The sequence below is a fragment of the Eptatretus burgeri genome, chromosome 1 (assembly GCF_056783735.1).
Source record: "Eptatretus burgeri isolate ZD-2024b chromosome 1, Ebu_testis_v1, whole genome shotgun sequence".
In the NCBI taxonomy this organism is placed as follows: Eukaryota; Metazoa; Chordata; class Myxini; order Myxiniformes; family Myxinidae; genus Eptatretus; species Eptatretus burgeri.
The window spans coordinates 86,088,075-86,110,641 of record NC_140961.1 but is presented as its reverse complement, the minus strand read 5'-3'; the positions used below and the strand labels follow the sequence as shown (position 1 = coordinate 86,110,641).

At 47.5% G+C, this 22,567-nt stretch overlaps 1 protein-coding gene across 17 annotated transcripts in view; it reads right to left on the bottom strand.

The window, feature by feature from the left end:
• CELF2 (CUGBP Elav-like family member 2) overlaps window positions 1-22,567 on the bottom strand; it is a 134,227-nt gene that overhangs the window by 97,742 nt on the left and 13,918 nt on the right. For 2 of the 17 annotated variants that reach the window (XM_085890788.1, XM_085890795.1), the window contains exons 1-2: window positions 7,098-7,260; window positions 5,885-6,081 (exon numbers count right to left, since the gene is read on the bottom strand). In XM_085890788.1, the coding sequence (XP_085746914.1) occupies window positions 5,885-6,062 (178 nt within the window). In that variant the 5' untranslated portion in view covers window positions 6,063-6,081; window positions 7,098-7,260. The other 15 variants (XM_085890831.1, XM_085890876.1, XM_085890851.1 and 12 more) reach the window with 15 other exon arrangements.

Here is a 22,567-nt window from a genome sequence, read left to right as displayed (position 1 = left end):
GCAACGGCCAAAACATCGTGTGAATTTGTTCTGAATTGAAGAATTTGGCACCACTCATCCAAAGTACATGCCAACTCATCCTAATATTGTAGGAAGTGCTTTAGTTTCAACTAACTGTTCGACTCAAGACGACCCAGACGCGTTCATATAAATAAAGAACTTAAAACAATCGCAGGTCGGAAGGTTTCAAAATCCCATTATGAATACTGCAGCTTGATGTGGATGCACATTTTCATCTCGGAAAATTAACTTCCATAAATGACAACATGCAAATGGGATAGGCCGACGAGGTTCTCCCAGTAGAACGGAGCATCGACACATTTCCTGATGACGTTTAGTGCAGTAATTAACACACCAGCACATATGACAAATGAGATGCCACTGCACCATTTCTAAGCTACTTGTGCTGTTAAAAAGCACCACAGTGTAAGATGTCTCCAGACTCGAATACTGCACTACCAACTCTGGTGAAAAGGTTAAAGTAAACGGCATCATCTTTCCCAGGTTTAACTCTCTCAGCCGACATCTTGCCTCATCCTCAATGACGTACTGCTGTTCATTCTGAAAAAGCACAGGCTAGCAACATAAAGTCTATTACAGACATTCTCGGCAGACATTGGTGCACCTCACAGGACAATGCTATCAAAATGTGGTGTGCGATTCCTCATGACTGTCAAAATTACATTATTCTTGGTTGTCAAGAGCGAGGACCACCTTTGGCTACGACATTTCGGGCGATTTTTGGTCCGTCCACTGACCCATGTTTCAGGCAGCAGACACCTGCATTTCGCCAATTTGGAGAAAGTCGAAAGTCCACTGATGCTCATCCGACGCCACACTTGTGACTAAAGGAATATTGTCGAAACTCGCAATATCATGCAGTCATTGCAGTTAGTGAACTAGAGAGTTCATAGAACACCTTACCCAACGCAGTTTTGAGGAAAATAAAATGAAAAGGACATGGGCAGGGCATGCAAGCAGCAAATTTGATTGGTCGAGAGGATGTAAAATTCCGTAATATTTTGTGCAAGCACTGCAAAACCAAAGGTTTTTGAAAGTGCCAAAAAAGGCGATTTGTGTTCCAGTGTTCACGTGTACAAGTATATTGAAATAAAACAAAGATTTTAAAGGTTGTAGTAAAAAAAAAATTTCAGAAGTTTGCCACCGTTGATGGTCTTTGACACCACCTTATTTAACACGTTACATTAGTTCCTCATGCGTGCTGTTCGAGTGCCTTACTGCATCGCAACAAACATTAACTTTCCTTTTTGGAATGATTTTCAATTTTGTTCGACTGCCAGGCAGGCAGACAGAGTAAAAAAAAATACACAAAGATCATCTCACACATCTGTGCATGTGCAATGTGGACGAATTCAGAGCCAACGTACTGCGAAACTGCAGGTTTGTTTTTCCGATTCACTTTCCCATTAGTGTTCAAAACATAACACTGAATTTAAATGAAGTTGTTCCTCCATCATAAAGTGATGTTCGTCGACACTTGGACATGGACAAAGTGAAACAACCGCTTAACCCTGCTTTTCACTTTGCACGTGCGGGGTAAATTCGTATTCAAGGAATGTGATGCACATGGGAACTGCAAACGTCGTCGATACTTGCGTAAGCATCCCAGTCACCAAGACAGCGACATCATGCGTGTGCGGTAGGACGTCACCAATTTTGCAGGTGGAAACATTCACGAAGGCAAGCATGTTAATTTCCAGTAAACAGGAAGGAAATCATTTTCGAATGCAAGACAGACAGCGGCATTTCAAGGTAGCACCATTAGCCTTTTGTGAGAGGCACATTTGACAGCAATTTGGTCTCATCATATGCAGCACTTTCAATATTCCCAAATCATTATGAGCAGTACACTTTGGAAACTATACCATAAACAATATCGCATGTATGCACCAAAAACGAAAACAATGTTAAATAGCAAGCTGGGATTATCATGGTATTGTGAAGGTTTGGGAGGAACTAAACGACATATTAACTTCAGTTGCATGCTATTGCCGACTCAAAATGCATCCAAAGTGGGGATTATTATTTAAATGGATTTGAGGAAAAAAAGAAAAAAAAATGCTAATTATTCCTGTGCGAAGCTTTGCAATCAGCAAGTCCGATGTGAGAAAAGTGCTCCAGGATAAGCAGACAGTGGTGGAGTGGGAGTGCGGAGGGTCGGGGTGGGTGGGGAGAGGGAGAGAAACAGCACAAACTATCGTTAATTACTTGTATCCAATTTGACATCAAGATGAGAGATTATAAAGGGATGAGGATTTTTGTTCTGCAAGTGGAGAACAAAGCAGACAGTAAAATAATCTTCCTTCTTCCGGTTGTCCAACTGAGAACTGTTCGACATGATTTCTTCATCCAAGCAGAAATTCATTATATTACTTCCAAGTAAGACACTTAAAAGATTGAACTCGTGTTTCGATCAAATCCACATATTCACATGCACTGGGAGTTTGGCCCAAATTGGGAACAGCTTTGGAAAGGACAAGTCAATGACGCTTAGGAAAATAATATTATAATAATAATAATAATAAAAGGAATGCATGGCCAGAGTATGCTGCGTGTCAAAACACACTTCCACTACTTTGCAAACAAAATATGTCGATGGTTCCCTTTATAAAATCTACCAAGGAGTAAAAGTGGTGTCAGGCCTTTCCCACTGAAAAGCAAGCTACAAACATGATTATATTTAGTGTCACAACATTAATATCCAACAAAAATATAAATAATGCGAAGGTGTCTGTCCAGTTTCTCAGGTCATCTCTCACCTCGTCATCAAAATCTGGAGGTATAATTAACAGCATCTCACAATTAGCATTCTGGCATGAAAATTTACTTCCAACAGCTTCTATTATCCCGTTTGGCCGAATTGAAAGTGGACTTTCGTCAATCCGCTCGCCATTCCGGGTGACGTCACTGTGGCACTTCAAATCCCTTCGCATGGGTCATCGCCGTCCTCATTCTGTGGCACTCCCGTCCAATCAAATACCATCCCATCAGCAGCCCTTGACAGGTATAAATCTGCGAGTTAGGCATTTCACTCTTCAATTGTTACACATGCCCATACCAATAATTTTGCCCCGATTCGACGTGCCGATGCATTTTGCACGGAAAAGCTTTATGGGTTTAAACGGCAATCAACCCAAATGACCCATTTTCAATTACAATTTTTCATCTCATGTTAAGCCTTCTTAAGTGTGCACTCAGGGTTTGAAAACTCAACTACATGATGTAATTGTGCCATTTATGTTCCGGCCATTACAAAAAGTACATTTTCAACCTGTAGGATAACTCTTTCAGCGACACCTCAATTTTCCGTTTCACAACAAATTACATCACTGGCATTTACAGAACGAAGGGAGGTGGTGAGATCATCAATAAAATTGTCATCTGCATTTATCCCGTTTGCACACGGATTGTTCTTATTCTATGGCCCTCCTGGCTCATGAAGCACCATCAAATCAGTGGGAACAAAACTTTGAATGTATGACTTCTGTATCAAAAACACATTATTACCACAATGATATGATGGGCCACGATGAAATTGTGGGTTGGGGTTTCGTGTGCAGCCTGTGGCTGCTGGTTGCATAATTTCTGGAAGTATGACTGTACCACTGATGCCCGTTTTACCTAGAAAGCTGGTACTCATTTTGTGGACCTCGGAAGATGATAGGCCGAGTAAACCCACCTGGTGTTATTTCAACGGTATTGACGGTGGTTCAAACTCAAGACCCTTTAGATCTCAAGCCAGCCACCTTAACCGTTAAGCCAACCCGAGGCTTAAATTGTGCATACACAACCCTGACTCTGACTCAAACAGGAAGCACAACTCTTACTACACTGCTTGCAATTGCATTTATTCAATTCCAATATGCTCACACTTCATAAAAGTTGAACCAGACCGTATACTTACAGGATTAACCAAAAGTAAAATCCATTCGGGTGAGAGATGTTCTCAAGGAAATTTCCCTCCTGATCCAACCCCCCACCCCCCCCCCCCCCAAAAAAACAAAAAAAAAACAACCCACCACCATCACGAGCCGTAGGATACCTGCACCGTGCCTGACGTAGGCATGCATACAACTCACACCAGAACTACCAAGGAGACCAGAGCACATATACAGTTAACTAGGACTCACTTAAACCTCTGCTGCAATTAATGACAAAGTTTTTCTGAGACAGTCTGTGCATGAAGCAGCACTAATGACTTTGGCTGCTCAGTCCACCTTAACTGATAACAGACTTGCTCAGGCTATAACATTCAGCCTCATTTGCTAACCACGTTTGCCTTTACTGTCCGAATGCTAAAACAATAAATTGTTCCACTGATCACAAAGGATGACTTTCCAATAGACATGTCGGAGTGGCGACCCGTCCAGGATTGTGCCCAACAGCCAACGAAACTGCTGAGGCAGCACCAACGCTCTGCACAGAGTATGGTCCCAATGGATGGATGTATGGATGGTCACCAATCAGTACCATGGAAAAATCAGCAAAACAGAATGGCATGGCAGTAGAACCATTTTGGTACACACAAAACTCATGGAACTCGAATAGTGTGTACAATGTTTGTGAAGCCATGATAAGTTTCACCAGGTCACCTCATCCAGAAGAATCACTTAACTCGACGTCAACAAAGACAGAGTTGAAATCAGACATTTTGAAGTGTTATATGCTTCTGAATTCTTCACAATGGAATCAATGTGTTGAAGGATAAACTACACTAATTATAAGATCAACACCGATGAGAAGACTTTCTGCCTTGGTATCGTTGATGGATGCTTCATGGATGCTTCACAAGCCAACATCTAATTTTCTAGGAAACGATAATGCCAGATTATAAAAGCTACAACCTGCCAGTTTCAGGCATGATCAATACGTACAATAAAGTAAACATGTTTGATCATGCACGTCTAACAAAAATATATATCATCATCATGTACCAACCACACACTTATGCAGAGCATCGGGGCTGCCAAAGTAGTTACAAGCCAAGAATCCTGGTCGGGTCAGCACTCCGGCTCAAGAAGTCAGGACAAGAATTTTTTTTGAGGGTGCCGGCAATAGCTCGCCTACTCTTCACGAAGGACACAGTGGGATCTTTAACGTCCACCAACTAATGCCGGCAGAAGGGATGCCCAGTTTAACATCGATCAGAGGGACGGCGCACACATTGATGAATCACCCTGCCTGTGAAACACCAGGATGACAGTTTATAGCTGGGTAGGGATTCTAACTCTGGTGAGACGGCTTGGAGGCGAGTGTGCATACCTCTAAGGCCATCTTACCAGTCCATAAATAACTTGGCGCTGTGAACATAAAATGAAGACAAACATTCTAGGATCGCCTCAACATAAAACCTATTTTCAAGAAAAGACTAAAAATAGAACACCAAAGGCCAGAAAGCAACGCAGTAATAAAATATATCCGTGTGGAGCTACACAATGCTGTCAAATGGGTTAATTTGGTGATGTTGAGAGGAAAAATGGCAGCCATCTGCCTTCAACAGCTCCTATTGTGGCACTCGCACTATCCACGTTATACAGGTCAGTGAACGTGCATCAGATGAAATGATGTGAAATGCGATTCTTTAGCAAGCCTCCTTTGTTCAACCAATCAACCGTCTTCATACCCTAAACAGTCTACACAAACACCAAGTTCAACATTAATATCATTGGAAGACGAGTGAACACCCATACCATATTCTTCCACCAATACAAGTCACAGATAAGATGATCCTATAAATATCCTAGAGTCTCAAAATAATCACTGCTGAGAAAGCAAAGCCACACCATTATCGTCCTTTTAAACCCCACGTGGTGTTTTCTTGTTGTTGTTTATTTGTATTATCGAACTGCGATGTAAAACTTACCCCTGCTCTGTGGTGGATTCTGCGTGCGATCACGCAGTACGTTGATCTCATAGACGGGCCCGAACTGTTCAAACATTTCCTTCAAGTCTTTCTCAGTCCATGTGCGGGGGATCTGGCCCACAAACATCTTGATGGCATCGGGATCCGGCTGGTCACTGTGCTCAAGTGAGCCATTCATCTTGCTTCTCGCACTACCGCTGCAACGATACCCACCGCACCAATCAATATCCCCGAATAATCCCAGTTGATGCTACAAAAATGAAGTTCAACTCTCTTGGAGGCAACATCCATTTTTTTTTCTGTTTAAAGCGAGGAAAACTCCAATTCAGGCACTAAATAAATAAATAAACTGACAAATAAAATAAATAAATAACAATAACTGTGGGGTCATCTCTTCAGCAATTCATCAGCACTATCGGCTACGTCGAGACAGGGAATGAGGCAAGGAAGTGGGAGAAGGGTCGGTAGGGGGTGGGGGGGGGAGGGAGGCGAGAGCCTGCTCTACCGCTGCACCCACGATAAGTCCTCGCAGCCGTGTGAGCAACCAAGGGCAAGTCGAAAGCAGGGCTTCCCGCGAGAGACAAAATGTCAAAGCTGGCAGATTTATGGCACCACGAACCTGTTGTGTTCCCTTTCGAGCCAGATCTCGACACCTCCCCTCCCCAAGTTAGGCCCCACCACCCTAAGCCCATAGTTGAAGCATCAGAGCCAGACAGCCTTGTTAGGAAAGGAATTTGGGTCAGGGACATACAGGTAGTCGTGAGCAAGTAGCAAAGCGCTTTGCTTTACGCTACAGTTTACAGGCAAATAGATGCAAAGTTCTTCCCTCCAATACCTTACAAAAACATCATTGCGAAGAATGAGATAACCGTTAAAAATAACGATAAACAAACCTGAGACCTTGCAAGTGAATTGTATTATAAAAATGCATGCAAATCAAAGCACACGCTATGGGGAAAGGGGTTCTTCAGCAAAACATGGGGAGTGCCATCACCAGAAGACAAAGGCAAGACGACAAAATAATCGAGTCAATGAATGAAAGTGCAGACAGAATCATACACAGTACACGCAGTAAATGGGAGAGAAGCACAGCTGTTCGGACAGCCGTGGCCGGCAGATTAGCGGCATTCCTCCCCACCTGAGACTCGGCCCAAAACCAGATAATGAAGCATAGGGCTAATAGAAGTCGATTCAAATCAGGGCCAGGCCGTACCGTGGTAAACGGCACTTGGCAGGACACTTAGGCGGATTGCCAGCGCTGTACCCGATGCGAGGAAGATACTGCTCGTGTCCCCTGTGATCCTGCGAGCCGAGAATTGGCCAGTCAGATTTAGAGCAAACGGCCTTGCTGGTGGGAACTCGCTCAGCAGTAATTTGAGCTTTGGCACCTCCGGGCCGACCGCAGCCCAATATCCTTTTTATAGCAAGCGGCGCTCCGGCAAACGGGCGTCCTGTAGTCAATACAGGCCGGCACTGGCATCCCATGGGCTTAATATGCCTGCGAGGCACAGGCAGAGCACCGAGGCCTCAAGTGTTGCAAACTTTAATGAGTCGGCCACTTCCCAGATTCTTTGACAATTGTGCGCTTCACAGGCTAGTAAGGCAGAGCATCGCAAGAACTTGACAATGGCATCACAAGCAAAATGGAGAGTAACCAGCTAGAAAGTAACATTATCTTAGAAGCTGCCAGGTAGACAAGCAAAGCGAGACAGACAAACGTGTTCAAGAACACTTAAAAACTTACACGGGGTTCAGCGAGCAGTGATCCGCCATCATTTTGCTGAGGGAATTCAGCTGGAAACAAGTCATTCTCTCATGCCCGTTGGAACGACAGCAGAGGAACCCGATGGGACGCCAAGCGCCCACGGGCTTGGATGGGCAGAGACAGGTGGCCAATCCAAGCTGGAGCAGGCAGATTCACTATGATTCTCAGCAGCTGAGTGATGTACCAACTGCTCGGGATGCTGCAAGACGGCAGCGAGGTAGATGAAGGGGCTGAAATGCAGCCGTGGAGGGCTGGCACCTGGGTGGCCAGTGAAGTTTGTACTCTCAGCCAGCCTCGGCAAATCACGGCGTGGACAATCAAACCCGCTGACGAGAGCGAGACTTTCCCGTGTTGCGTGGCCTAGCGCAGTGAGAAATAAAAGGCGTTAAGCCAGCGGACGCTACCGAAGCATGTCACAAACTTGTCCCTCCGGCAAAAAAAAGACAATGTGCAGAACGATTACAGACAAAACAAGCCCATTTCCTGGCCACATCAGCAGAAGAAAAAAAATTACAAAAAAGAAATATGCCACATGAAGTGGGCCATTTCAACATGACCAGGATGATCTGTGTGGCCTAGAACAAAGAGCACTTGTGCAAATGTTACGTGGAGGGGGGAGGGGGGGGTAAATATTACAGCACAACACAAGCACATATAGCAACCAAAACCAAAGTGGCTTTTGACAAACATGATGAGACTGGACAACATCACCAGTATGCTCACCAAACAGAGCCAAAGTAAAAAGCATGACAGGCCATCATTACTCAGAGCTTTTAACTACATAATATGGGCAAACATCGATAAATGATTCACCTTGTATACTCTGACAATGCCATATTACAAGCACAACACAAAGAAAAAAAAAAAAAAAGGCTCCATTCCTCAACTCTGCTTGAATGTCAGAAACGAATACAAGCCATGGTCACGCAAGTATATGCAATGCCAAAGGTTCAACAACGGACAAAAATCAACCTGACAATGATTGAAGTACACAAATCACCGTGGGAAGCAAAAAGCAAATGAAGTTTCGGGCATTAACCCTTCATCAGACCAAGAGAGCTCCACCATAAAATTAGCTCTTTTGCTCAAAGGGTTAATGCCCGAAACTGACACAGATGGACACAGACTTCACCAGCGAGATTAGCAATTCGTTCTACAGTGGCAAAGGTTCTCATAAAAACCTCGATGCAAACAAGTGCAAATCACTATTGATGACAAAGGTCGGAAAAAAAAAACACAACTTACAAGTAGATGCATTCAAAAACTAGAAGGGCGCTCGGTAAAGGGCATACCTCCGCCATGCAACGCCTGATCCAAGAGAACATAGACAAAATACAAATTTGAAATATCATGCGATACATCATTTTTGGACCCATCTCTCAATAGTGAAGAATCACTTCGAAAATTAAATAATTTTCAAAATCTTAATCAAAATCGAATCAATTCGTTGTGGTTGCACATCCAACGTGTTCACCGAGTTTCATCCAAAATCCGTCCACAACTTTATGAGATTATTGTGCTGTACATATCATTTGTGGCCCGATCTCTCAAGGGTGAAGAATCACTTCAAAAATTCTAGTAGTCGGATCCGAATCCGGATCTTCATCAAAAATCTAATCAGTTCGTCCTCGTCACACAACCAACCTGTCCACAAAATTTCATCCGGATCCGTCAAACAACTTTTTGAGATATCCTGCACACAAACAAACCAACAAACAGAGGAGGATGAAAACATAACCTCCATCACCTTCGGTGGCAGAGGTAAAAAAAACAAAAAACATAAAACATAAAAAAAAAGGAATCACATAAATAATTATCTAAATTAGAAGTCGACTGAACTGCCAGCAGGAGAAATCAGGAAAACAAATCGAGGACAAACTTTGAGGAAAACTTCGCAGCGCAACACTTTACACCCAGAGGTATGAAACCGATCACAAAGCGGCAAAGAATATCTTGACCACCATCAGGGGACCATCACCATGTGCAAGCATCAGACCGACCGATAAAGGCTGCAAAGAAAAATGCGAGCCGGAGGTTTCCTAATACCGGGACAGCAGCCAATGGCCCAATTGCCAACAGTTCGCATTCCATTTGCGGTCATTTTATCAGATAGCTAGTTAGCATTCTGTAGCAGGCTTACCTCATGAGTCAAGCTCTTTAAAAATCGTCTCATCTTCACTGCCAATTTGTACAGTGCAGGACTTGGCCGGTTAACCACCACAAGGCACATTTGTTACCTTGGCAAATGTTTATGTGTGCAAAGGTAATTAACCCACTGTCACTGTTTGGTAATGAATGACAACCAGACGACGTGATGGAAAGAATTGGAACGAGGCTCGATTTTATTTATTTATTTTAACTGATAGAAAACCCAACCGAGGTAACTGGAGTCACAGGTTATCGCACCCATCTCCAACATCCCACCTTGTCTCATTCCCTCCCCATCCATCCCATCTCAACCCTATTTCCCACTGGCCAATATTACATCCTCCAATCACACCATTTCCCCAATTGCTTACCCACCTACCCCCCCCCCCTCTTTCTTCCAAAATCTTCCCTCCCCAATCTCTCTCAGCCTCTACAAACAAACATACCCATTCACAGCATCCTCCTCGCATCTCCCTCAAACATTACCTCAACCCATCCTTTGCATTTTTTGTTTCCCATAACGGCAAATGCACACTTCAACAAATCGACAAAATGATGGAAGTGCATGTCGGGAGAGGTGAGCACCCAGATACAGCACATGCGTGTGCACACGAGTGAGCTTGCCACACAACAGTGTATTCCATGGTTGGAAAAAGTCCCAAGTAATGAAGGGATGCAATCCTCATGGGAACCCACACTTTATATGCAAAACTTCTCCAAGCACTTCCAGAATTGTTTGGAGCACTTTAGACATTTTATGCGAAAAGCATAAATGTATGGTAGAGTTCTTTCATTCATGACAAGGAATGCCCTGCCAAGGAAACAGAATAGCTGTGCAATTTGGCACAACGGCTGGAGACGTGCGTCAAAAATGTACTCGTATTAAAAAAAAAATAATAATAAAAGTTTCCAAATCGCATGATTATTCAAATAACGCATCACCGCTTTCTTGCAATGGCAAATGCTAACTAAAAAACAAGACTTAGTATTCAACAATGCAAAGACTTAAAAATGCTATAGAGATTAAAGTAGGTATGTGCACGGATGGACGGACTCACACACGCACACCACGATAGCCTCCTTCGTCCCTTCGGGAACAGGCGAGCATAATAAACGCTACGATCACTGAACTCGTTAAGTAAAACAATCGACTCAACGTGAGGGGTTTTGGGCAGAGCTGGGGAAGAAAAAAAAAAAACCGAAGGACTATTTGGAGGGCATCAATAACCCAACGAACCCACAGAAATTTATTCATATCCTTTGCATGCACACTTGCGTTTCACAGCTGTTACAATCGATTCCTTCAATGCAAACAATATTTGGCCTTTGTTGGGGGCATGCAAAGTTTGATGCAACCTCACCCGCATCCCTTCAAACTGCAACAGCAAACAGAACGCAATCCCAGGCCATGAAGAGAGTCTTGCATGTCAAGGAACACTTTCCAATTTCTGTACCTGATGTGTGTAATGCTATTTCGCATCTTGCAATGAACCAACATCCCTGCAGTTTGAGATAACCCACCCAATGACCCCAGCAACAATTGCAACCATCAGCACCCAAGTTGTTACGGCCTGGTGGCATTAAGCGGCTTGCGATTTAAGCAGCATTTCAATTTTAGCGCCGAACGTTCCATCAATGGTCTTGTGAGCACCTACCTCCTGCACTGCTGGTCACACTGCCCACCAGGCTGTTCAGAACAGGAAATGAGCCAAAACATATTTATGCAATGAGCAGCAAAACTGAAAAAAAATTTCAAACAATAGAAATAAAGAAAACTCAAGTCATATGCAAACATGGATTCTGCAAACTTCTCAAAGGTTGATAAAGATCTCAACTGTCTTTTGTAAACAATCAGATTTCCACTGGTATCTTAGTGCAAATCAATAAAATAAATAATAATAATAACAAATAAATAAAAGGAACAATTGCTGAAGGACCTTCTCAAAATGTAGACACAAAAAAAAGCTCAAATCCGATAAATACTCCAAGCATTCCAGGATCTGTGATGGCAAAACAAGGCCAATTGATCTCCGCAAACACAACAGTTCTATCAAAACATGCACATCATTACTGTGCACTGCAAAATAAATACATTAAAAGGAGATAAATCACAACCGAGGATATCAGACGAGTCACAATTTAAAAAAATTTAAATAAAAATAAAAGGGACCTACGATACACCTCGTTTGCATTGAAGCCAATCCCTTGTGAAGGGGGCCCTCCCCATTCTATATGCGAGCAGAGCAGCTCAGCTCAACTCACACAGGTGAGCATTTCCAAAATCAAACGCGTTTAAAGCGACGAGATTACACACATTGTACGTGAACAAGACAAACTATTAATGCCCATCATTTTTGTCTTGCCATTACACTTTGGATCAAATGGTGTTGAAGTAAGCCCATGACACGTACATGCTTCAATCCGTGGAAGACATTTGATCATGCCGACGCAACAACAGGTTGGCGAGACATGTGGATAAATTGCGAAAGCAAGAATGCAGACAGACAGACAATGGTGTTTTATCACCATGCTTTTCAATGTGCAAGAATACTGTACAAAGGTATGCTACACCAATATGAATGAGTGGCTATCACCATGTACATGATCTTTAAAGTATCACTTCAGTCCTCGACTAGAACACATACATCTGCCAGGCTAAACAGTTTATGCTTTGTGCCCCACCAATAGGCCGCATCTAGATCTGGACTTTATGACCTACCCAACTCATCCACTGAGTTTTGTCATAATCCGTCCACAACTTTTTAAAATATTGTGCTGTATCGTTTGTGGCCACATCTTTTAATTGTGAAATCACTTTTAAAATTAAAGTATCCAGATCTGGATCTTCACCAAAATCTAATCAAATCAAATCGTTGTTGCAACATGAAGTGTAGTCCGAATCTGTGCACAACTTTTTGAGATATCGTGCTACATATCGTTTTTAGCCCCATCACTCAATGGGTGAAGAATCACGAACAATTATCGGATCTGGATCTTCACCCAAGTCGAATCAATTAGTCCTCGGCACACACCAAACATGTCCACCAAGTTTTGCACGAATCCACCCATAACATCTTGAGATATCCTGCTCCCAGACAGGCAGCCAAACTGGGGTGAATACATAACCTCCGTCCACATTTATTTGCGTCACTACATCGAGTTAACTTTTTTGATACATCGCATAAAAAAAATCATTGGTTTTGAAAGAGTGATGGTATGAAGTTAATTTTGGGTTGCTACAAGATGCAGATCATATCAGGTACGACTTGACGAGCCAATTTAGTCCGGTGCAGCACATGGATCACCACAACCATGGTCTATTCTGTCCTATTCAGTGCTATTTCAAGCCATTGTTCTGCAGCAAATCTTTCAATTTCATTGAGCTGCATCTGAACTTTGATCCACTTCTGCCTCGTCCAGGGCCATTCTGAGTAGGTGACCAGTTTTTAATTCCTGTTTGTCCACCAGTTGTCCATTCTTGTCAAGGTATTTAATTTGGCAAGGATGCATCGAGTTGGCTGCAACATGACGACAACTATAGTTGGTTACAACACTGTTGACACGCTTGGTAGACACACGACATATTTTTTTTTTAATTCTAAGCATTAGCCACAAAGCGATTTCATTCGCATCGACCAACATTTTCATGGGAAACCACATTTTCATTTACTCCGTCACATACGACGGTGGGTGCTTCACGCGAAACGAATCATTGCAATCCCGTCCATCAAAGTAGAAAATAGTTTGCCGGTGGTAGGATTCGAGTGCAGTTAAGGGGACGAAAGGGCGTAGCCTCGTCTGGAGAAGGAGTGGCATGAAAACAGTGCAAGCACAGTCTTGGAAATCAAAGCACTTAACATTATGCAGTTAAGGCTACAACAATGACCACTTGCATTTATCCTCCTCTCTGCCACAAACCGTCAGGAAGTTAGTGCCATTTTTTTCCCCCCCAAGGAACAGACATTGGCCAAGGGCCTTTTAGTGGCTCTCCACTTGTCACTTTGAGGCCTATTCTCACAAAACTAAATGTGCAATTCATGGACACTCCATAATAGGTACCCAGATGTAGTCAAAGCAGCCAGAGCATTCCACACAAAATGGGTGCTAAAAGGGTGAGAAAGCAGATGTTCCCGTTCTCATACGCGGTTGTCCATTTCAAACGGCGCACTCCAATAAAACGGCGCAATTGAAAATCTGTTTGCGTAACAGCTTCTCACAAATATTAACACGGTGGTTGAAAAACTGCCTTTCGGAAACGTCTTGCCATTTGAGTCGAGCGATGATCGTTATGTAATGTTCTGAAAATTTTAAGTACTGTCCTAATAAAAACAGCCCAAGAAGACACCCAAAAATAACAACTCAAGCAAGTACCATTCAACAGCTTTATGACATTTACAAAAACTCAAAAGATCAGCACCATTTGTGCTTTTAATAACATTCCGTTCAATCATCTTACAGAGGAACTCATTGGTTATGCCCGTCCTGATTTAATAAAAATGAGAAACGCTTTGCTTTTCACAAAGTGGAAAACAAACGCCGTCGAGGAGGTTTGCAATTTAAACGAATAAACAAAAAGCTCGCTGCTTCAATACTACAACACCGTGGTTTGAAACAAACTCATATGGGACCATCTCATGACAATTTTTCAAAAGAAAAAGTTTCCACGACAAGACACCTCGATGAGGTTTCAAGCCTCAATCCATTATGTAGAAATGTGCACTCATTACAGGAAAGAGGCAGAAATCGTAATGCTACCATCAGAAGCGAAAAAGCATGCACGAGGTGCTGACGGTCTGTTCACGTCTCAGAGGCTGTGTCGATAACATCAGCTACAGGGAAGTGGTTGTCTAGGACAAAGGTAGGTATGATTCTATGTTCCTCCAGGTATGCAAGATTATAAAATAAAATAAAAAGGCACGGGCCATGTCTGTACATACCTAAAGTGACCATCAAAAAATGAAGGCCAGATCGACGTCGCAGCACCGAAGCCCTCCATACGGACTGCAAATAGTCGGCACCTTTGTGTCGCACTGCACTCTATCACCAAGGCACATTCCCTGCCACCTCAAAGGCCCCTTGTCAATGAGCGGACGCAAAGCCGTACCCCGTGCTTGCCCAAGGGACAAGCAACCGCATCTCCAGCACATTTACTGGATGCAGGAGTGAGCAAGCAAGAGGCAGGGCAAACTCAACACAAACACTAAGCGAATGGCTCGAGGCGGGATATCTCTCGTCATTAGAAGCCAAAAGCAGGTCACAACCACAGACTTTGAAATGGTAATGGCAGCGTTGAGGACCCACAAACTCAATGGCACAAACATTGGCACTGGAATTAACGCAACCGCAGAAGCCATGAAAGGGCTTTGAAGACATGTTATTGAAGGCGTAGGATGATGTTTCCACCCCCAACCCCCACGCCCCCCCATCCCCCACCCGCACTGCCCTGAAATTTCAAACCGCTAACCGTATCGGCTCTCGCTTGGTGGGTGTATTGGGTTGTGAGAACAAGTAATCACCACAAGCAAATAACAGTGCAGTTCTTGGAGCTTGGGAAGAAAAAGAAAATCAAATTGCACGTTTTCAGGTTTACATGAAGCAAAGTGTCAATAATATATTGTGTTTCACAATGCCCAATGAGCCGTGCACTCAATTCATATTACGAACAACCGGCTTCCGACATTACACCACCGATTTGAAAGACTGACACGCGAGGCGCTGCACCCAAAGAACAGTAGCGAGCAAGGCTGGCACACGTCCGGGAACACAGAGCACAGAGCACGCAAAAACGACAACTTGAAGAGCGAGACAATAGAGTCGGAGGCTGCCACCACCAGAAAAGCTCTTATGATGCGGATGGCATCCAAGCAACGTCCAAAAGAGACACCTCCTCCCCAAAGAGCACAAAACAAAACCTTTGTCGAACGCCGTCCAGCATCACAGCACTCCGTTTTGCACCACGTTACTCAGGGAGCATTTTCTCCATGATGCTTCCCATATCGCCACTGCTAAAAGGAGAGCAGCCCCTCTGTGAGATACAAGCCCGCTGGGGCAAGCCCGTGCAGGAAATTGGAACACGCGGCATAATTAACCAATTTGCAGCGAAGGCTCGGTCAATACCTACCCAAGGTGAACGCCCGTAATTAGGTGCAGAAAAGTTGCAGACTTTCCAAGTTGACTCGAGAACCACGGCAGAATGCTTCTCACAAAATCAAGAGTGGAGAACTTTTCAAAGCGTAACCCGACAAAAGGATCGCAGAGAGAAGCTTCCTCAACGTGGTGATGTAAAAATAAATAAATAAATAAATAAAATATAAATAACAGACTGGTAAGGTAATGTGCCATTTCCACGGTGCACAGAGACTCCATTCTGAGCACAGGATGCCCATCAGTAACATTAGCTCCCTCAGCTGCTGCAAGGCCTCCTCGCGAATGCTAAAACGGGACTCAGTCACACACTCTTCGCGACGACTGCTACTGCCAAATCGCAAGGGAGACATTTGCTTCAATAAATCACCTCGCACGAATTTTCAAGTTGGTTTTACATTGGAGACGGCAGAACCATCGATTTTCAAGCCAATGGCACGAACACGACCGGGTGCATGCATTGTGGCACATCCATGCAGTAGGACAAGATGACCTGTGCACTGCAAATCGACACAATGGTTGACAAACCAGGCAAATGACGTCGTAAATCTTGATGCATTCACCTTACAAGAACTTGGTTGATCTGTGCCATTAAAACAAATATGTTGATGAACTAATTCATTAATTCACACCTCTCCATATGATATGTATATATATACATACACATGTAGAAATGCTAGAAACCGCGCACTGAATTTTGCATCGACGAGATATCTCCTCCAATGGCCCAGGTTATTGCTCCCTTGGGATTTGAACAGGCAGAACAGAGGGAGGTGGACAATCCTGGCTCAAATAATTTTTGAAACTGGCTGGCCAGGCCTGACATTCGAGTGCGGCAGGAAATCGTTATTGGTTCAGTGCTTGGGATAACTCGCCTATTCTACGTGAAAGACACCGTGGGATCTTTAAGGTGCACCAACATCGCCAGGACCTGCAAACGGGTCCTTCCGGCTGAACGTCCATCCGAGAGATGACGGTGCACACACACGGACGCACGTAATCGCCCTGCCTCTGAAACACCAGGACGACAGTTTGTAGCTGGGCCGAGATTCAAACTCAGAGACGAGTGTGCAGACCTTTCGGCACCCTGCCATCCCACAAAGCATTTACAAAGAAAGACAAACAAACAAACTTTCAAATATGGTACAGAGCTTTAAAGAAGTACACTAAACATTTTAAGATCGGTCTTTAATTCCTGCAATTATGACGCATAGTTTCGCTTGTTCAACACAATCGCCAGGGCAATGTGTCCGGTTAAAGGTCCTTGGAAAGGCTCATCTTGGCCGCTTGGCCACCCAGACACTATGACACTGAGTTGTAATCGGAAAAGCACGCTTTCCCTCCATCACCTTTAACCGCATTCCTTTCTAAATCTTAAACCACAGACTGTGGATTTAATTAGTCATCACAACACCTTCTTCGTGTGTGTGTGTGTGTGTGTGTGTGTGTGTGTGTGTGTGTGTGTGTGTGTGTGTGTGTGTGTGTGTGTGTGTGTGGATGTTTCTCGTGAAACCACTAACTTCGTCAAAGGTTAAAACATCAAGTTTGGATCCAATTTACAAGGTCTCTCATCAAGCGAAACTATGGCAACGTGGAGGGAACACTCAAATGCAAATGTGTGTGACGGATCATGATTGAAAGGGAAGAATAGGACAAAGCAGACTTGTTCAGCCAGCTAGAGCACGCTCCCACTTGAGCACAAACTACTGGAGTACGAGACCATTTGAATTATTGATTTAATTATCTATTTCTCGTACACACCGAACACGCACATGATGCGGTCGGTGTTCCATTACCGACTCGAGACAACTGCAGCTGGAAGGTGGTCATCACTATTTCTTCATCGGAGCATCCGTTGACAAACAGATCGACACAACCGGTCATCTTATTGTGCTGTAGGAAAAGGTGACTTTGTCAAAGCAAACAGTCTCTAATAAAGCGGCACACACACACACACACACACACACACACACACACACACACACACACACACACACACACACACACACACACACACACACACACACACACACACACACACACACACATACCTTTACCAACTATTGCTTAGCAACTCGAGGAAAGGGGCTTCAAGTATTCACAAAGTCAAATCCACACAGCAATGGGTGACGAGCTTTAACCGGTCCCAACACAACGAGAGGAGGCCTGGATGACCGTGCGCACGCATAATGTCAAGTCGAAGCGACGTACAAGACAAAAGGCGGACAAGCAAGGAGAAGGGATGAGCACTTGGCCACAAGCAGCGTCCAGGAGGAGGAGAAACCACGGATGCGGAACACAACACGACGGGGAGACGAGGCGGGCCACAGACGGCTCTCGGATAGTTTAGGGACGGGCGGCAGCGCACGCGCCCCGTGTCAACGACGACGGTATTCCCGGACTGACGCGAAACTGGCTCGCCTGGTCCCCAATGAATCCTCGACGGCAAAAGCTGCATTCCAGATACCCAATGCTTACGCTGGGCTTCGGGCGCGGCCAGGAGGCCAACCGCCCGGGCCCGGAGAGAGAAAACGATGCTGCCACACGGCAATGGGCTCGTATCGACTTGAGTTCCACACGCGAAAAACGAGCTCGACTTGAACAACGAGATGGGAGTGAAGAAAGGAGGTGGAGGGAGGACGGCGAGGGAGAGGGAGGGAGGGGAGGAGGCGACAAGGGAGGGGAAGGGAAGATAGTGCAAATGGTGACAGCATGGACAGAAAGAATGGGGAAGAAAAAAAAACAAAACAAAAAGGGGGGAAGGGGGGAAATTTAAGAAAAGAAAGAAAGAAATAATGCTGACGAGTGGTATTGTGGAAAGCTAATTTTAAACAATTGCAACAAAAAGGGCATTTTGAATCAGTGAAAGCAATGTTGAACATTTCCTAATGATGAACTTTCAAAAACAAAGGGAGGGGGGAAGGAGGTGAGAAGGGGAAGGTGGGACAGGAGGTGAGAAGGGGGGCAGGAAGTGAGAAAGAGAGGTGGCAGGAGGTGAGAAAGAGAGGGAGCAGGAGGTGAGAAAGAGAGGGGCAGGAGGTGAGAAAGAGAGGGGCAGGAGGTGAGAAAGAGAGGGGGCAGGAGGTGAGAAAGAGAGGGGGCAGGAGGTGAGAAAGAGAGGGGGCAGGAGGTGAGAAAGAGAGGGGGCAGGAGGTGAGAAAGAGAGGGGCAGGAGGTGAGAAAGAGAGGGGGCAGGAGGTGAGAAAGAGAGGGGGCAGGAGGTGAGAAGGGGGTGGGAAGGAGGTGTGAAGGGGTGGGATAGGAGGTGAGAAGGGGGTGGGGCATGAGGTGAGAAGGGGGTGGGGCATGAGGTGAGAAGGGGGTGGGGCATGAGGTGAGAAGGGGGTGGGGCATGAGGTGAGAAGGGAGGTGGGGCATGAGGTGAGAAGGGGGTGGGGCAGGAGGTGAGAAGGGGGTGGGGCAGGAGGTGAGAAGGGGGTGGGGCCAGATGGTGAGAATGGGGGGTGGGGCCAGATGGTGAGAATGGGGGTGGGGCCAGATGTTGAGAATGGGGGTGGGGCAGGAGTTGAGAATGGGGGGTGGGGCAGGAGTTGAGAATGGGGGGTGGGGCAGGAGTTGAGAATGGGGGTGGGGCAGGAGTTTAGAATGGGGGTGGGGCAGGAGTTTAGAATGGGGGTGGGGCAGGAGTTGAGAATGGGGGTGGGGCAGGAGTTGAGAATGGGGGTGGGGCAGGAGTTGAGAATGGGGGTGGGGCAGGAGTTGAGAATGGGGGGTGGGGCAGGAGTTGAGAATGGGGGGTGGGGCAGGAGTTGAGAATGGGGGGTGGGGCAGGAGTTGAGAATGGGGGTGGGGCAGGAGTTGAGAATGGGGGGGTGGGGCAGGAGTTGAGAATGGGGGGTGGGGCAGGAGTTGAGAATGGGGGTGGGGCAGGAGTTGAGAATGGGGGGTGGGGCAGGAGTTGAGAATGGGGGGTGGGGCAGGAGTTGAGAATGGGGGTGGGGCAGGAGTTGAGAATGGGGGGTGGGGCAGGAGTTGAGAATGGGGGGTGGGGCAGGAGTTGAGAATGGGGGGTGGGGCAGGAGTTGAGAATGGGGGTGGGGCAGGAGTTGAGAATGGGGGTGGGGCAGGAGTTGAGAATGGGGGGTGGGGCAGGAGTTGAGAATGGGGGGTGGGGCAGGAGTTGAGAATGGGGGGTGGGGCAGGAGTTGAGAATGGGGGTGGGGCAAGAGTTGAGAATGGGGGGTGGGGCAGGAGTTGAGAATGGGGGTGGGGCAGGAGTTGAGAATGGGGGGTGGGGCAGGAGTTGAGAATGGGGGGTGGGGCAGGAGTTGAGAATGGGGGTGGGGCAGGAGTTGAGAATGGGGGTGGGGCAGGAGTTGAGAATGGGGGTGGGGCAGGAGTTGAGAATGGGGGTGGGGCAGGAGTTGAGAATGGGGGTGGGGCAGGAGTTGAGAATGGGGGGTGGGGCAGGAGTTGAGAATGGGGGTGGGGCAGGAGTTGAGAATGGGGGTGGGGCAGGAGTTGAGAATGGGGGTGGGGCAGGAGTTGAGAATGGGGGTGGGGCAGGAGTTGAGAATGGGGGGTGGGGCAGGAGTTGAGAATGGGGGGTGGGGCAGGAGTTGAGAATGGGGGGTGGGGCAGGAGTTGAGAATGGGGGGTGGGGCAGGAGTTGAGAATGGGGGGTGGGGCAGGACGTGAGAAGGGGGTGGGGCAGGACGTGAGAAGGGGGTGGGGCAGGACGTGAGAAGGGGGTGGGGCAGGACGTGAGAAGGGGGTGGGGCAGGACGTGAGAAGGGGGTGGGGCAGGACGTGAGAAGGGGGTGGGGCAGGACGTGAGAAGGGGGTGGGGCAGGACGTGAGAAGGGGGTGGGGCAGGACGTGAGAAGGGGGTGGGGCAGGACGTGAGAAGGGGGTGGGGCAGGACGTGAGAAGGGGGTGGGGCAGGACGTGAGAAGGGGGTGGGGCAGGACGCGAGAAGGGGGTGGGGCAGGACGCGAGAAGGGGGTGGGGCAGGACGCGAGAAGGGGGTGGGGCAGGACGCGAGAAGGGGGTGGGGCAGGACGCGAGAAGGGGGTGGGGCAGGACGCGAGAAGGGGGTGGGGCAGGACGCGAGAAGGGGGTGGGGCAGGACGCGAGAAGGGGGTGGGGCAGGACGCGAGAAGGGGGTGGGGCAGGACGCGAGAAGGGGGTGGGGCAGGACGCGAGAAGGGGGTGGGGCAGGACGCGAGAAGGGGGTGGGGCAGGACGCGAGAAGGGGGTGGGGCAGGACGCGAGAAGGGGGTGGGGCAGGACGCGAGAAGGGGGGTGGGGCAGGACGCGAGAAGGGGGTGGGGCAGGACTGAGAAGGGGGTGGGGCAGGACGCGAGAAGGGGGGTGGGGCAGGACGCGAGAAGGGGGGTGGGGCAGGAGGTGAGAAGGGGGGTGGGGAAGGAGGTGAGAAGGGGGTGGGGAAGGAGGTGAGAAGGGGGTGGGGAAGGAGGTGAGAACGGGGGAAGGAGGTGAGAACGGGGGAAGGAGGTGAGAACGGGGGGAAGGAGGTGAGAACGGGGGAAGGAGGTGAGAACGGGGGAAGGAGGTGAGAACGGGGGAAGGAGGTGAGAACGGGGGAAGGAGGTGAGAACGGGGGAAGGAGGTGAGAACGGGGGAAGGAGGTGAGAACGGGGGAAGGAGGTGAGAAGGGGGAAGGAGGTGAGAAGGGGGAAGGAGGTGAGAAGGGGGAAGGAGGTGAGAAGGGGGGACAGGAGGTTCAGAGGGGAGTATGGAGAAGGAACAAGGGGGAGTGAGAGGGGGTGGAGTAGAAGTGAAAGGAAAAGGGAAAGGGAAGGGGTAGAGAGGGAGGTAGGGGGGAGAGAAACGAGAAGGAAGGGAGGAGGGACAGGAAGGGATGAAGGAAGGAGGGGGAGTGGGGAAAGGAAAAGGGGAGGAAGACGGAGGGGGAATGATGGGAACGGAGGGAGACGGAGGGGGAATGATGGGAACGGAGGGAGACGGAGGGGGAATGATGGGAACGGAGGAAGGAGGGGAGGAGAGAGTGGAGGCCAGAAGTAGAAGAGAGAGAAGGGGAGGAGGCAGTGGAGAGGGCTGGAGGATGGAAGAAGGAAGTAAAGGGAGTGGGAGAGAGAGAGATAAGGAAGGAGGGGAGAGAGAGAAAAGAGAGAAGGGAAGGGGGAAAAGAAAAGAGTGGACGGGGCGGGCGAGAGAGTGGAGTGGCAAGAGGGGGAGGGGCAAGAGAGTGGCGTTGAGTGGCGCGGGGGGGGGGTGGCGGACGAGTGTGGAGTTGACTGTCACGGGGGGGGGGAGTGATGGGCGAGAGTGGAGTTGAGTGGAGCTGGGGGCGGGAAGAGACTAGAGTGGAGTAGTGCAGGGGCGGAGGGAGTGTGGAGTGAAGTGGCGCAAGGGGCGGGCGAGAGAGTAGAGTAGAGTGGCGCATGTGGGGGGCGAGAGTGGGGTTGAGTAGAGTGTTGTGGCATGGGGGCGGGTGGGAGAGGGGGTCGTGGAGGGCGGGAGAGGGGTTCACGGGGGTTGGCGGGAGAAGGGGAACAGGCATGAGAGCGGGGTAACGGGGGGCAGGCAAGAGAGCGGGGGGCGAACGAGAGAGGGGGTGAGCGAAAGAGGTGGGTCACGAGCGGGAGGGGTGGGGGTCACAAGTGGGAGGGAAGTTGCGA